This window comes from Ranitomeya variabilis, chromosome 4 (genome assembly GCF_051348905.1).
Source record: "Ranitomeya variabilis isolate aRanVar5 chromosome 4, aRanVar5.hap1, whole genome shotgun sequence".
Lineage (NCBI taxonomy): Eukaryota > Metazoa > Chordata > Amphibia > Anura > Dendrobatidae > Ranitomeya > Ranitomeya variabilis.
In genome coordinates, this window is record NC_135235.1 from 482,403,175 (window position 1) to 482,420,911 (window position 17,737).

At 42.0% G+C, this 17,737-nt stretch overlaps 1 protein-coding gene across 2 annotated transcripts in view; it reads right to left on the reverse strand.

Annotated features, from left to right (window-relative positions):
* Positions 1–3,561: 3,561 nt before the first annotated feature.
* Positions 3,562–17,737, reverse strand: part of LOC143765335 (rho GTPase-activating protein 39-like) — a 99,432-nt gene continuing 85,256 nt past the window's right edge. For both annotated transcript variants that reach the window (XM_077251892.1, XM_077251893.1), the window contains exons 7-10: positions 17,317–17,516; positions 16,955–17,046; positions 12,839–13,008; positions 3,562–9,413 (exon numbers count right to left, since the gene is read on the reverse strand). In XM_077251892.1, coding sequence (XP_077108007.1) covers positions 9,219–9,413; positions 12,839–13,008; positions 16,955–17,046; positions 17,317–17,516 — 657 coding nt within the window. In that variant the 3' untranslated portion in view covers positions 3,562–9,218. The remainder of the gene's footprint in view (positions 9,414–12,838; positions 13,009–16,954; positions 17,047–17,316; positions 17,517–17,737) is intronic.

Genomic DNA, 17,737 nt, shown 5'->3' on the forward strand with positions numbered 1-17,737 from the left:
ACGTGACGGGGTCAGCAATGAACGCACTTCCGGCCCGATGGCCAGAAGCGCTAGTTAAATGCCGCTGTCAGAGTTTGACAGCAGCAGTTAACTAGTTAATAGGGGCGGGTGGATTGTGATTCTACCCGCCGCTATTGTGGGCACATGTCAGCTGTACAAAACAGCTGACATATCCCAGCTTTGACGCAGGCTCACCGCCGGAGCCCGCATCAAAGCGGGGGTTTTGTCCTCGGATGTACTATTCCGTCCGATGGCAGAAAGGGGTTAAAACTTCCCCAGACTGGTGTCCACAGGTCAGGACCAAATCTTTTTGTTTGCCCTTATTCACACACTGAGGTCAATTCTGACACATGGTAAGGTTTTTAATATTAGACATATTAGTATTACTAAGAACTCTGTGCTGTTTAATTGCACTCTTGCTTTTTACTTAATTACAGGGGGAGTTTGTGTTTATTTTGCTTCTTCTAGGCTTTGTAATAAATTTGCTGTACTACCATTGACCACATCCAATTTTGCTAAGACAAGTATAGGTTTTAGAGAAGTGATAAGTTTGTCAAATTATCATAACATTTTTGTTCAAATAGCCCTCGAATGATTCCTTACCCTATTGCTATATCGGTATAACGGCACGTGATCTGGATACAAGTAAAAATGTTAACTTGTTCTGAAGAGTATATATTTTTTATGTTATATGTAAGCGGTTGATCGCTAATCTAAAGCTATAAGGTTTATAAAGGACCTCATTTAGACATCTGATATTCACTTATGAGTGCTATCTGTGGATTTTAACTGATATCACTCGGACGTCTGATAGTCTATGGGGCATTCACATATCTGTGAAAAATTGCCTAGATGTGTTCAATTTTGATCCGAGGGTCAGATCAAAATCAGCAATGCTAGTCAATCGGTTCGTTAAAAAAAAAAATCAGACTGTACTTCGATGTCATGATTTTCACAGGCTGTCAGAATGCAGAAGGTGGAGATTTTTTTTTTAATTTCTCTATGTACAAGAAAATCCGATGACCATTGGACCACGCTCCGATCAGAGTTGGATTAGAATAATTTGTCCATTTTTCTCTTATGTGGAAAAATAGGACTTGTCAATGAGGCCTTAGCTCCTTTTAGCCACTATATCTACTATATAATTGTCTAAGGGTCACTTCCGTCTGTCCTTCTGTCTGTAACGGTTATTAGTTCGCTGATTGGTCTCGCCAGCTGCCTGTAATGGCTGCCGCAACCAATCAGCGACGCGCACAGTCCGGAAGAAAATGGCCGCTCCTTACTCCCCGCACTCACTGCCCGGCGCCCGCATACTCCCCTCCGCTCACACAGGGTTAATGCCGGTGGTAACGGACTGCGTTATGCCGCGGGTAACGCACTCCGTTACCGCTGCTATTAACCCTGTGTGACCAAGGTTTTTTTACTATTGACGCAGCCTATGCAGCGTCAATAGTAAAAACATCTAATGTTAAAAATAATAAAAAAAATAAAACGATTATATACTCACCTACGCCGCCTTTCCAGCTCCTCGTGATGCAACCGGCACGTTCCGGTGGCACAGATGGTCTGGCAGAAGGACCTGCCATGACGTCACGGTCATGTGACCGCGACGTCATCACAAGTCCTGCGCGCCTGCGCGGAAAGGACCTGCCGTGACATCACGGCCATGTGACCGCTACACGGTCATGTGACCGTGACGTCATGACAGGTCCTGCACGACAAGGACCTGCCGTGACGTCACGGTCATGTGACCGTGTCACGGTCATGTGACCGCGACGTCATCACACCCTGGGACCGGAAGATGCCGCCCGCACCCCACACAGGCGACAGAGCTACAATGCGCCTGCGGAAGGTGAGTATATGTTTATTTTTTATTTTTTTAACCTGTGTCATACTTGGCTGGGCAATATACTACATAGGCTGTGCAATATACTACGTGGCTCTGTGCTGTATACTACGTCACTGGGCAATATACTACGTCACTGGGCAATATACTACGTCACTGGGCAATATACTATGTCACTGGGCAATATACTACGTGGCTGGGCAATATACTATGTCGCTGGGCAATATACTACGTGGCTGTGCAATATACTACGTCACTGGGCAATATACTACGTCGCTGGGCAATATACTACGTCGCTGGGCAATATACTACGTGGCTGTGCAATATACTACGTTACTGGGCAATATACTACGTGGCTGGGCAATATACTACGTGGCTGGGCAATATACTACGTGGCTGGGCAATATACTACGTGGCTGGGCATTATACTACGTGGCTGGGCATTATGCTACGTTGCTGGGCAATATACTACGTCACTGGGCAATATACTACGTGGCTGTGCAATATACTACGTCACTGGGCAATATACTACGTGGCTGGGCAATATACTACGTGGCTGGGCAATATACTACGTGGACATACATATTCTAGAATACCCGATGAGTTAGAATCGGGCAACCATCTAGTAACCTTATAATAAGCTGATTGCAGGTTATGAAATGCTATTGTCAAGGATATAAAGGGCTTTCTATGTATTGTACAGATGCAATCCGTCCAACGAAGAGAATTATTTTATGTCAAATTCAGAAATTATGTCAGTAGGAATACTGCACTCCTTGATAAGTCAGTGCTTGGATAGGGTCCCAACCCAAACCCATGAATAGAAAGAGTTCGGCACTCCTGGATAAGTCGGTGCTCGTATATGGTCCCAACCCAAACCCATAAATAGAAAGAGTCTGGCACTCCAGGATAAGTCGGTGCTCGGATAGGGACCCAACCCAAACTCCTAAATAGAAAGAATCTGGCACTCGAATGGGGGTTATTATTATTATAATACATTTTTATAGCGCCATTTATTCCATGGCTCTTTACATGTGAACAGGGCAAATTTAGACAAGTACAATAAACATGAGTAAAAGAAGGAACACACAAGTACAGGAGGAGAGAGGACCCTGCCCGCGAGGGCTCACAGTCTACTTATGGTGAAATCAGATGAAAAATGTATTATGTGGTCCAAACTTTTTGTACAATATGTGACATTTTGTTCAGTCTTACGTAGACCTTTTTCAAACATAATAATAATAATAATAATAATAATAATAATAATAATAATAACATACACCCTGATGATCCTGTTGTGGGTAAATTGTATGGCATCCTTCAGATAGAGTGTTGAAGAGGACTCACCAGGTTCTGACAACTGAGGCGTGGGTGAGAGAGCAAACAGCGCTATTCGGTAATGCGACCTCCGTCGCTTGTGGTGCAGCGGAGACACTATCTGAAGGATGCCATACACACAGAGATCAGGGTAAATTGTATGTTTGAAAAAGGTACAATATATGCAAGACCGAGAAGTCATGATTGTGCACACTGCCTGGACAACAGTTTACATTTTTCTTCTGATTTCATAACCCTCATTCGAGTGCCAGATTCTTTATATTTATAAATTGAGATATTAAATACTTGCTGAATAAAATCTTACCAGCTAAATTTCGCTTAAAAAAAACAAACAAAAAAATAACACTGTTCTGTTAACTAATAATGCCAAAACTCAATTACAATGTAAAATATTTTTATTTGCTGATGCAAAATACAAAAGCAGAAAATGTTGCAGATGAATTAATGCACGTACATGTTACCGCCAAAGTTCCAGTGTAGAGCACATTCTAGAATAGAAACACAACTGCAATTTCAGAATCAAACCAAAAGATACAAACATTTTCAGAAACCCCGCCATATTAACGCACAACGAAAAGAGACCAAATGGCACAAGAGTAAACAGAATTACATATCCTGGCAGTCCGGCTATGACAAACCAAATAAAATAAAGCATTTTACCATTTTATACATAGTAATTTATACACCTCAGCATAAAAATATTGCATGGATATTAAAGAAATTAGTTAAAAGGATGGAAAAGTTCTGTGGTTTTATATCTGAATTTGTGCAAGATTTCACAGGAAAGGGAAGATGAAGGGGAGTGCTGACTTGGCGTGGCTTCCATCTTGATCTGTCAATGAAGTCCAGTAGCCAAGAAGGGTCCAATGCACGACCAGATACATTTCTCAGTGCATACCAGCAAGCTGGAAACGCTGCACTCTGGAAAGCCCTGGAAAATGAATGTTGTGGTGCCTCGGTTTTTCCTTTTACAGTGTATAGTGCTGCATCGCCAAATGGTATAGCATAGTCCACACTGATGGAAAGTGTGCAGCACATAAATGTGTACAGCTGGACTCCCCATTTTGGTTGGTTCTCAGCTCTGTCCCCATAGGGGTGATGCAGCCGGAAAACCATTTGTCTTTTTTCTTTTTTTTACAATCCACAACATGTAAATCACATTTCATATTTACTGTTTTTACTGTTTGATGTGGACTGTCAGTGTAGAATCTACACCAAAAATGTGCCGCATGAATGTGATCATGACCTAACAGAATAAATTAAATGTATGTATGGTAAGATCAACTACTTATTTTAAAGCACTTACACAGTCACAGCCAGGTTATTTTAAGAGGAACCTTTCATCCTCCATGGCTTCCCCTAAAAGCTGCTATGTCCCATTCTAACAAGCCCCTTCTTATGCCTCAACAATTGCTCTATATTTGTTTAGTCCGACATCATTGGCTTTTTGCACATATGCTCACATCGGCTACGTTTTGCCTCCCTGGAGATGTTTAATGAAGTTGGGTGTACGCACACCGGCTTCATTGGCACAGTGCGCGTTGCCCAGGGAGGCATAACATAGCACACATGTACCCTCTTACAATCATTCAGGCATAAGGAGCTTGTTAAAATATAGACGTGGGTGCAGCAGAATTTGGTGCAGCTGACAGGTTCCCATTAATTGTATATAATGACAGCTGAAATATGATGTAGTGGCATTTCTCCTCCTAAACCGAGTTGATTCATGGCTTTTAAATGTGTTGTCCCACAGCTACACCACCTATCTTGTGAATAAATGATACTTTGTCTGATCATTGGGTGTCCTGGGGGCACACTGACAGATGTAACCGAGTATAGCACTCAGCTGTCTTCAACAGTCCCATAGACAATGAATGTAGGAGGAGCAATGTGCCCCCTCAGGGACTCCACAGTTACACAACAGCTGCTCAGTTGTCATGATCAGTGGGCGTCCCAATGCTAAGGGTGCTTTCACATTGCATTTCTGGGTCCCATAGGGGCATACGTCCAAACCTCCCCACAAACCGGGGTTCGGTTGTATGCACCAATGGGGCCATGGACTGTAATAGTGACGGCAGAGCGTGCGTGTGATCTGATGTGCATCATTTTCGGGAGCTTACACCTACTGGAGGCGGACACTCAGACGTAGTAGACTGTATCTGAGTGTCCGCCTCCTGTAGTTATACACTGCTGAAAACGATGCACGTCAGATCACAAGTTCGCTCTGCCATCACCATTACAGTCTATAGCCCCATCAGCGCATATGGGACCCATGAACGCAATGTGAAAGCACCCCAAGTGTTCCAGGGATCAGACACTTATCCTGTCGATAGGTAAAAAGTTGGAAATTATTGAACTGCCCTTTTAATAATATGGGAATCAGACAAGACTATTGAATGGGTTGTCTCATTATGAGTTTTCAGGAGTGCCCCGGGCCTCAGCCCTCCAGCTTCCTGCTGCTCGGGGTCAGTGTGCTTCTTTTCATTTTAAACTTTGGACCAGTAGCATGTTTGCACCGTTGGTCTGAACTCTGCACTCTCCCAACTTTGCCTCTGCAGCATTGGAGGATCATAGTGGCACTGAGGCTGGCCAGATCCAGTGATCCGTCCAGCACTGTGCTCCCTGCTTAGCAGCCTGGCCACCACTGAGAAGACTACTGCTCGTTGCCTAGGTTACAGTCACTGCTGCAAACTATAACTTTATAAAATCCATCCGTTTTTGAGAATGGAGCGGATTTTTAATAAGAAGTAAATTGCAAATGGTATGTATATGGGGTTTGGGGCGGAGGAATCAGGCATGTTTGATTCCAACAAGGCCGATCCTTTTTTCCTGCAGGAGATAAGCCCCAATCAGATGTGTCTGACAGCTACTTTTTCCCCTCTGGCCATTGACTAAACCAATCATGTACGATAGGAAAAGTAGCTCTCCGTTCTAATTTGTATGGGCGGTTAATAACGTTCTCCAATACAGACCTACTCCTACGTTTCAAACCTGAGATTTGACAATATATAAGCAAGTATATATAGCCGAGTATTCTGCATCACCCTAAAGCATTCTGTAAGTACCGGTATTTGTAAACCGCACTTGTAACAAAGCAGACAAACTCAATAAAACAAATTGAAACCAGAGGCCTGGATTTGTGTATCAGTGACACTTGACAATCACAGTAAGAAAATTCAATGATGGATAAAATAGTTTCCATTTACTAGATAAGCACCATGGACACTGGTGTATGTTGTATACCATAGAAGCTGGTAATGATATTTTATCATTCATATTTCCAGGTCAGAAAACAGACGCCTTATTAGAGCATGAACCCAGAACTTATATGTTACATTGTCTCAATGTATTGCTCAGTGTGGCACAATACTTCCGTAAGATTGAGTTTTCACATATTTATACACGTTTTGGTAGTAAATGTTTACTATTCGGACGGGTGTTCACATTATTCTGCATTTCAGTGAATTGTGAAAATGATACTTGTTAGTACAGTTTACTACAGATTTCACACTTCAGTAACTAAGATGCAGTCCCACGTGAAAACATTGAAAAAAAAGAAATCACAGTACATAGTAAACAGGATCTGCTGAGAGAACAAGCTCTGTGCCTTATCTGTAGAGTAAAACACATTTGCCCTATCATTTTGTGCATCAGTTTGTAGAGCTGCTCTCCTGTTCCCGAGGTTATCAGTTTACCAGTTGTACAGGTTGAGCACGCATGTGCTATAATACAAAAAAAGATGCAAAAAGATCGGTATTTTTGGTGGTAACATCACAAGGGGTTATCCAGAATATTTTTTGTTTTACCACGGGCCTAAGAACTAAGACAGGTAGTTGCTACCTACTTGCCTGTTGTGACTGGCTCCTATCTCTGCTGGTACACATCGGAGACAAACCGCTCCTGCCGGCGATTCAGCAGCTACCACTGATGTCACATCGACAGACAAGTGGCTTCTCTTCCACTCTGCTCTGTTGATGGGGCATGAATGCTGACATCATGCTGACTGACTGCTCACTGCTGCCTAACTGCGGGGAGCCGGCTGTCAATCAGCACGATGCCGGCATGTCGACAGAGCAGCCTAGAAGAGGGAAAGATGTTGATGTGGAGCAGCTGAATCGCAGGAGGTCTGTACCGGCGCCAGATAGAACAGGCACGTAGTTGGCAACTACATGAGTGATAGTTTTTAGGTCTATAGTAAAAAAAACCCTTTAAAGAGAACCTGTCATCAGGATCATGCATGTTAAACTAAAGGTATGGGCATAATAAGGTACTGTTTTACTGATTTAATTAGTACCTTCTGTGTAACAATCCGCAGCCTGGTTGTTGTATAATTATCATTCCACGTTTTGGTGCAATATGATGTTCGTGCATTGGGGTGGGACTGTGGGGCGGTACTGTGGGTAAGATTTTTGGCTTTGCCACAGCTCCCCCTCTGCCCTTAGCATCTGTATCTTCTATTAGTTTTACATTTCTCGTCGGCGCCGTCCTGACCAAGGGCAGCGCTTCCATCCATTGATGATTTTAGGAAAATGGGGCCAGTGTTGGCGCATGTGCACAATGACCTCCCGTTGATTTTTAGCAAAATGGTGCCGTGGCGGCACATGTGCAGATTGAGATCTTGGATCGTCATTGAGCAGAGATCTAAATCTGCGCGCGACACAGGCGCCATTTTCCTGAAGTCCACAGCGGGATCAATATGCACAAGAGCCAGTCCCGCCCTGATGCACGAAGAGCTTATTGCACCAAAGCTTGTACTGATACTGATAAAACAACATTAAGGCTACAGATTTCTACACTGAAGGTACCTATTAAATCAGTAGAACAGCGCCTTTATGCCCATACCTTTAGTTTAACGTGCATGATCCTGATGACAGGTTCTTGTTTAGGATCGTTCCCAGAAACAGCGCCACTCACTCAAGCGCTGTGTCTGATATTGAACTAACCCCTTTTCACTTGAGGAAAGATAAGGTGCAATAATGGCTATCGTCTGTGGACAAGAGTGTTACTTTTTTATAGCAAAAGTTATATAGTAAAACTAGAGAAAGGAAAAAAATATAACTTTCATTGAGTCCAGTCATCAAATCCATCTTCGAGGCTTGCAAGATTTGGAAGCGACAATCATTTTACAGTAAATTCTGCAGAGGCCAATATTTTGCAACAGATCAATGGGATACAAGAAAAAAAAAAGCCCTGTACTGTCTCACAGGAAAAGAGTAATGAACAGGTAGCATAAAATCACTACCTCCTGAAACCAATGTCTGCTTCCCAACAAATGATCCTGAACTATAGCATAATTCGCCATATGTTGTAATATGTGCCGGACCTTCACTACTACGGTACTTCACATCTCGCTGCACCCGCGATGTCAGGGCATGTAACGGCACCTGAACTTACCAGACTTTTGGCTTAGTTTTATGTCGCATTTAATAGTAGACAGTGAGAAATGTAATTCACACCTTGAATAAACTATTCACGTTTGCAACAGACTCATTAGTGGAATAAAAAGCCTGACATATTATATGTTATAGTCACAATGGTCACCCCGAGCTCTGACATTACAGCTGAGAGCTTAAAGCAAAATTAACATACAGAGAATAAAAAATAAAATAAAATATGTAAAATATATTAAGAGCTCCGGCCCCTCCAGAGTGCTAGCACATAGTAAATAGCCGTGATTTCCTAATATCTCACACTTTAATTTTCAGCGCACTTTAATGTCTCTGCACGAGGGAAACCTTTCTACAATGAAACATTCACTGTGAGAACAAAGAAGCAGGTATTGTTTTCCCACCACCGAGAGCAGACATGCTTTCACAAGTTCTCCGAGCACCTCCGATGAAGTCATATCTAATGCTTTTGGCACTAATGACCTCTAAAAAAGCACAGATTTGAAAAGTGCTAGAAATATCCTGACGCTCTAGTACAGGTATGAATCCTCTAGAGGGGACGCACCTTGTTCTCTTAAAAAATGAGAAAACTATTCTGATATATAAAAGTAACAGGAACCAAAGAGAACAGCTGACATTTTCCACTCTCACAGCAACCCCCTAACAAAACTGGTGTCTAGATGGACAATTAGCATCCTCAGAAAAGACATCTCCTTCCGAGTGTTCTCAAAAATTATTCTGGGGTCATCTGACTGACAACGCAGACAATTTGGAGCCATGACCATAGCGAGATTGTTGACGTCCATCTTTGTTGTGCCCACGTTGGAAGGTTGGGAGAAAATCTGTTTAGAAATAGAAAGAGAGGTTGGTTATTATTTTTCTCTTAAAGTGCTTCCATTATATGTTGTCTGACTTTTCGCCTGCGCCTAACTGAAGGGACATAAAAGCAACGCTGTGATGTGGGCCCTGACTGTTAGAGGGGCTGTCTCCTCTCCTTAAATGGGTCAAACTATAAAGTAATTTTAAAACCAAGCAATTTTGTGATTTAGCTTTTATTAAGAGAAGACTTTTTTTTTAAATTCTTTGTGTTCTCCTTCTTGGCTAGGTTACCGGCCACTTCAGCAGTCTATAAGCATTGGCTGGTCTCCTAGTCAAGGATTGCAGTTCATACAAGTTATTGTCCATAGAGCTTGCACGCACTGCACTGAAGCTGGCTTTATTGCTGGATCTCACCAGCTTCCCCTCAGCAAGCAGGAGACCAGAGGCTGGTGAAGACAGAACATAAGAATAACCCTTTAAGTACTAAGTTTGGGAACGTTGGTCTTGTTTAGCTTAGAAGAGATCTCATTTATAAATATATGTGTGACTCGTACCAAACACTGGCACATGACTTATTCCTTCCAAAGACCGTACTAAGGACCAGGGGGCACTCATTATGGGTGGAAGAAAGGAGTCTCCGGCAGCTAAACAGGAAAGGGTTCTTTACAGTTAGAGCAGTCAGACTGTGGAATGCCCGACCACAAGATTAGTAATGGCAGACACTATGACAAGCTTTTATAAAAGGGCTGGACAATTTCCTCAGCAGGAATGGCATTGTAGACTATAGATAATTTAGTGACCAAGAGTGTATAATTGATGGCGAAACATTGAACTTGATGGACCCGAGTCTTTTTCCAACCTATGTAACTATGATATGTAAAATGTACAGAGAACAAGAATTTAATGATTTGGTAATCTCTTATAGCCACATTTTTATACAACAGAACATAGAACATAGATCAGAAGGTGAAAGTCAGACATTATTCCACTTCTTTTGAAAAATATTACATATTTAAAAATCGATGGCAGGAACACATTTTTTAAAAAAAAAGTTGGGACAGGGCCATGTCTACCACGGTGCAGCATCCACTCTTATTTTATGACAGTCTGTGGATGTCTGGGAGACCAATTGCTGGAGTTTTGGGAGGGGAAGGTTGTCACATTCTTGTCTGAAGGGATTCTCGCTGCTCCACGCTCCTGGGTCTTTGCAGGATTTTTCATTTTATAATGCACCAAGTGTTGAAGATCTGCACTGCAGGTGACAGTTCATCACCCGAACTCATTATGTCATACAATTCACCTGAATTGTATAGGAAAATGAACGGGGTCACGGAAAATAGCAATGTACCGTACTAAAAATGGGAAGAAATGTCAAGCGAGATGAAATGGTAAAAAATCCCTGCAAATTCTGCCATTCTATTTCCTTTTTTTTATGGTGCTCGTTGTTTATTATAATTCAAATGGAACCTGTGAAACCATTCCAGCTGCCCAAACCATGGGCGACATGAGTCAGAGCCCGGCTACTCCATTACAGCCAAGTACATTTTTCTATTAAATGCTCCAGCAAAAAATCCCAACACTGCTTCAGGTGTCTAGTTCGCATGACAGGTTCCCCAAAGGGTTTGTATTGCCATTTTCTGTCCGTAACTTTTTTGTTTTTCTGTTGATGGAGCTCTGTGAGGGTTTGTTTTTCTGCATGGCAAGCTGACGCTTTCTTTTATACTATAGTAGTAGTATAGTAATTTATTTTTAAAGGAAAAAAAGAATTGGCATTTTAATTTTTTTTATTTTTAATATAGAAACAAAAACATTTTTTAGTCCCCTTAGGGGACTTAAATTCACAATTTCTTTGATTGTTGAAATGATGTTCTCCTATGAACGTGCTCTGTGGAGCCACTAGGCTGACAAGGAAGGCTGAGAGATCTGTTAATTTGGCTCAGAATTGGTATAAAGGCTGTAAAGGCTGAGTCACACATAACGATATCGTTAACGATATCGTTGCAATGTCACGCTTTTGGTGACGTAAGCAACGATCCCGCTAACTATCTCGTTATGTGTGACAGCGACCAACGATCAGGCCCCTGCTGGGAGATCGTTGGATGATGGGAATGATCAGGACCTTTTTTTGGTCGCTGATCACCCGCTGTCATCGCTGGATCGGCGTGTGTGACACCAATCCAGCGATGTGTTCACTTGTAACCAGGGTAAATATCGGGTTACTAAGTGCAGGGCCGCGCTTAGTAACCCGATATTTACCCTGGTTACCATTGTAAAAGTTAAAAAAAAAAACACTACATACTCACATTCTGATGTCTGTCACGTCCCCCGGCGTCCACAGGGTTGACTGTGTTGACTGTGTCAGCGCCGGCCGTAAAGCAGAGCACAGCGGTGACGTCACCGCTGTTACTGCTGGCGCTGACACATTCAGTGCAGGGAAGTTCTCGGCAGCAGCACGTGCATATTAGCAGCGCTACTGCCGAAAGCAGTTTTAACCCTGTGGACGCCGGGGGACGTGACAGAAACAGAATGTGAGTATGTACTGTTTTTTTTTTTTTACTTTTACAATGGTAACCAGGGTAAATATCGGGTTACTAAGCGCGGCCCTGCACTTAGTAACCCGATGTTTACCCTGGTTACCCAGGTGCTGCAGGGGGACTTCGGCATCGTTGAAGACAGTTTCATCGATGCCGAAGTCGTTCCCCTGATCGTTGGTCGCTGGAGAGAGCTGTCTGTGTGACAGCACCCCAGCGACCACACAGCGACTTACCAACGATCACGACCAGGTCGTATCGCTGGTCGTGATCGTTGGTAAGTCGTTTAGTGTAACGGTACCTTAACTCCAGATAAGTACATAACACAATGTATTTGTAGAAGAAACCTGAAACTTCTCATGTAGATAAGGATGTATATACAACTTTACACACCATTGCTTAAAAGATTTCCAGAGGAACTGTGCCAGAATATAAAAGCTAAGAAATACAGAAATAAAATATAATATAGTCACAATTCTACTTAACCAGACACTATGCAGCTCAACCTGACATATGGGGCGGTCAAGTGAATGAACACAAAGAGCTCCTTATCTGTTGCACTAGACACATAGAACAAAATGCTGGTCAGGCATCCCTCGTGTACAGCGACTAGTCTACTGCATTGAGGTGCTCTCAATGGGAATACCTAAGGTGGGGGGTTGTCCAGGCTTGGAAAGAGTTTGCTGTCATGTGTCGACTAGACTTGCTCTTTCTCTCTCAATAGTGGTGCACTGGGAGAAGATGAGCAAGTCTAGTCTGACCGTCAATGCCAGAAAACTCAGCATGCGGTGCGCATGCTGTCAGTCAGGATTCAGAAGTCTGCAGTCACATAGAGAGACTACAGACTTTCATCCCAAGCCTGTATAATCCAGAGAACAGCAAATGAGCGATGAGCTTGCCCTCCTGTGATAACATACCTGGAGGAAGTGGATGAGGTAACACAGCACCAGTCTGTTCAGTTCAGGAAGCTGCTGCACAACGGACACTGCAGCATCGGGATTTTCATAGTTACTAATGCACTGCTTGTAGAATTGTTGTGGGATTAGTGGCTCCTCCAACTCTCGATACCAAAGCTTCAAGAGCGATGCTGAAGGAAAAAATACAAATTAAAAATGTGATGTGATGATCTTAGAAATGTTCAGCAATCAGAAGAAAGTGCTGGCCATATATGACATAAATCCACAGGAGGTTAAAATATCGAACAGAAAGGTCTTCATGGAATAAATTTGTTTTCCAAGACTAAAGATGCAGGGAAGAATAATATATTATCACAGGAAGACATTAACTGTAAAACACCCAAAGGAGGAAACAAAATGCAATAGGTAATTCTCATATATGAGCCCACGTATATGGTCAGGTCACATCTTTTATATACATGGGGCTGAGGAACCCAAGGGGTTAAACGGCAGGGATCACAGGTTAAAATTTAAGTCCAGTGTATTCATAGCACAGATTCCTGAGACTAATGCGAGCATTCTCCATATCCCACATATCCTACTCATGCCTCAGGAACGGCTCCTTGTCATCACCATCTTATGTTTCGATAGAAGAATGTACTTGATAACAGCTTGGCTCAGCACAAGCATCAAAGGAGAGCTGCATTTTTCTGACCTCATGGCATCAACTATACATTCCATAATGGAGATTAATGTTACAGATGCTAGAAGGTGCGATTCTAGAAAAATAAAATAATCAGAAACTACTTGAGGCAAGTTTGGAGGTTATACAACTAGTTATATGAAAAGGTTCGGGCACCCCTATTAATCTTAAGCTTAATGTTTTATAAAAATTGTTTTTTTGCAACAGCTATTTCAGTTTCATATATCTAATAACTGTTGGACACAGTAATGTTTCTGCCTTGAAACGAGGTTTATTGTACTAACAGAAAATGTGCAATCTGCATTCAAACAAAATTTGACAGGTGCATAAGTATGGGCACCCTTATCATTTTCTTGTTTTAAATACTCCTACCTACTTTTTACTGACTTACTAAAGCTCTTTTTTTGGTTTTGTAACCTCATTGAGCTTTGAACTTCATAGCCAGGTGTATGCAGTCATGAGAAAAGCTACTTAAAGTGCCCACTTGCAAGTTGTTCTCCTGTTTGAATCTCCTCTGAAGAGTGGCATCATGGGCTCCTCAAAAAAACTGTCAAATGATCTGAAAACAAAAATTATTCAACATAGTTGTTCAGGGGAAGGATACAAAAAGCTGTCTCAGAGATTTAACCTGTCAATTTCCACTGTGAGGAACATAGTAAGGAAATGGAAGAACACAGGTACAGTTCTTGTTAAGGCCAGAAGTGGCAGGCCAAGAAAAACATCAGAAAGGCAGAGAAGAAGAATGGTGAGATCAGTCAAGGACAATCCTCAGACCACCTCCAGAGAGCTGCAGCATCAACTTGCTGCAGATGGTGTCACTGTGCATCGGTCAACTATACAACGCACTTTGCACAAGGAGAAGCTGTATGGAAGAGTGATGCGAAAGAAGCCGTTTCTGCAAGCACGCCACAAACAGAGTCGGCTGAGGTATGCAAAAGCACATTTGGAGAAGCCAATTTCTTTTTGGAAGAAGGTCCTGTGGACTGATGAAACCAAGATTGAGTTGTTTGGTCATACAAAAAGGCATTATGCATGGTGGCAAAAAAACACAGCATTCCAAGAAAAACACTTGCTACCCACAGTAAAATTTGGTGGAGGTTCCATCATGCTTTGGGGCTGTGTGGCCAATGCCGGCACCGGGAATCTTGTTAAAGTTGAGGGACGCATGTCCATGTATCAGCAGATTCTTGACAATAATGTTCATGAATCAGTGACAAAGTTGAAGTTACGCAGGGGATGGATCTTTCAGCAAGACAATGATCCAAAACACCGCTCCAAATCTACTCAGGCATTCATGCAGAGGAACAATTACACTGTTCTGGAATGGCCATCCCAGTCCCCAGACCTGAATATCATTGAACATCTGTGGGATCATTTGAAGAGGGCTGTCCATGCTCGGCGACCATCAAACTTAACTGAACTGGAATTGTTTTGTAAAGAGGAATGGTCAAAAATACCTTCATCCAGGAACTCATTAAAAGCTACAGGAAGCGACTAGAGGCTGTTATTTTTGCAAAAGGAGGATCTACTAAATATTAATGTCACTTTTCTGGTGAGGTGCCCATACTTATGCACCTGTCAAATTTTGTTTGAATGCAGATTGCACATTTTCTGTTAGTACAATAAACCTCATTTCAAGGCAGAAACATTACTGTGTCCAACAGTTATTAGATATATGAAACTGAAATAGCTGTTGCAAAAAACCCAATTTTTATAAAACATTAAGCTTAAGATTAATAGGGGTGCCCAAACTTTTTCATATAACTGTATATGGATAACTCCCATTATTGAAAATGAAAAAAAAAAAAAGACCACTTTCTAATAGAGTTTATTGAAACATTATGCCACCCAAATGTATGACTGGCTATTAGAGCCTATGTTTTCGAGTCTAGCACAAGCTATCAACAGAGGCATGTAAAAGTTTGGGCAACCCTGGTCAATGTTACTGTTATTGTGAACAGTTAAGCAAGTTGAAGATGAAATAATCTGTAAAAGGTCTGAAGTTAAAGATGACACATATAATCATCTTTGTCATTTCAAAAATAAACAAGAGAGATGGGCAGAACCAAACGTCTGGAGACCCTTGAGATCTATTGCTCACATAACTTTGAGACGCTAATTAGCCTGTCAGGGTTATGGCTTTCTCACTATCATGATTAGGAATGGCCTGGTTAAAGAGGAATGGATGAAAATCCCTGAAACAAAAAATGACAGACTCTTGTCTGGCTACAAAAAGTGTTTACAAGCCGTGATACCTACAAAAGGGGGTGCTACTAGGTACTAACAAGGCAGGGTACCCAAAATGTTGCATCGGCTCATTTTCCTTTTTGTTTAAAATGTAAAAGATGAAAATATATATTTTTTATTTACCCCAAAAAACAAAGGAAACGTGCCATGTTTTACTTTAGGCCTTTTAGAGATCATTTCACATTCAACTTGCTTAACTGTTCACAATAACAGAAATTTTGACCAGGGTGCCGAAACTTTTACATGCCACTGTGTTTGCCAATTGATAGTTGCTCCTTTAAACGACCATTGACAAGGCCGACACAAATTGTATGATGCTTGAATAATCAATACGATTATTCTGTCACTATGCAACTTTCATGTTGCTGGCAGCACATCCCGTGTACTTGATATGCTACAAAGTTATTTCTCTTCTCCATAAATGATCCAATAAAGAAAATAAGAGCATTTTGCTGATTTGCAGCCTGATCAATGACATGTCTATTCCGCTTGATGATTGAGAACGAGCATTCTTAGAAAAGCTTGTTGCCAAATACAGGCCAGTGTAAATGACCCTTAAAATATTAATAACTGGTTTCTGAACCCCCTGCTTTCCCCAGGTGTATTTGCCAGCCCTCAGTTTCATTCATATAGGGTTGTAATTTGGAGTACAGATGATGGCAGTGAAAGGATCAGCACCTGTCTCCTCCTCTGAGTGTTCTGAAAAGGCCACGTGCACTCATTCAGTATTTGGTCAGTATTTTACCTCAGTATTTGTAAGCCAAACCCAGGAGTGGGTGATAATCCAGAAGTGGTGACTTGTTCCTATTATACTTTTCCTCAGATTGCTCCAACCCTGGCTTTGGCTTACAGATCCTGAGGTAAAATCCTGACCAAATACTGATGGTGTGACCGTGGCCTTATCAGAACACCCTCCTGCAGTGGCTTATCCTCAGAGTTAGTGAGACACAGGTGCTAACCCTTTCACTGCCATCATCTGTACTCCAAATGAGTATATTCTGATATCAGTGGAGCTGAAGGCAGCAAATATAAAGCGGACAAGCTGGGGTTTGGAAGCTACTTGCATGCAATGTTTTATAACAATGAAAATACCCTAATAAAGTGATTTGCAAAGTTTAATAACTATTAAAAATTATTTTAAGAAAATGTAAATAAATATTAGTGTTACGAAGAACGGCTGTATTTACCAGGAACGGTTGGGTCAGACAAATTGTCTGGAATCCTCCACTGTTCCACCTGCAGCTTTAGTGCATTCACTTCATCAATATCGCCAGGGACTCTACACCAAAATGATAAAAAGAGAATGAAAATAGGAATAAAAAGAAGTCATTGTTTTATATCACAGTAAATATGAGATCGTAGAAGCACATTACTAGATGAATCTGATGCATATCTACACTCACACATCAATATTCTGAATATTTGTAAGCCAAAACGACGAGTGGATCCTACAGAACGGAACCATCTGCATCTTTGCGGTGTCTTGGACCCACTGCTGGTTTTGCGCCACTTACTATATCTACATGAAATACTTCCCCGTGAAACACACCTGAAAATTCCTTCCGTCCTTTCACCTCCCAGTGCCAACACTTGCAAGGAGAGCTGAGTCTGCACCCAAGGCAGCAGCCGGTCAGGATACACTTCTTTCTGCCTTTCCATAATCTCCTCCAGAGAGCTCCCAAACAGAGATGGGGTGAGAATGGCTTGCCGAGCTTGCTCAATTTCCTCCAGTGTCGGCTTCCTCAATCCCTAACACAATAGTAAAATTGGAGATAAAAACGATATACTTTTACCACCATGGCCTAGGAAGTAACATAACGAAATTATCAGAAAGAATCAAGAACTATCCGTACGCCAAGCGATTTGCCAGTGACTTTCTAGGGGCTGATTTTCACAATCGATTTTTGAACACCTTAATGTATAAGGCTAGGTTCACATTGCCTTAGCAGCCCGTTAAACCCATACGGTAA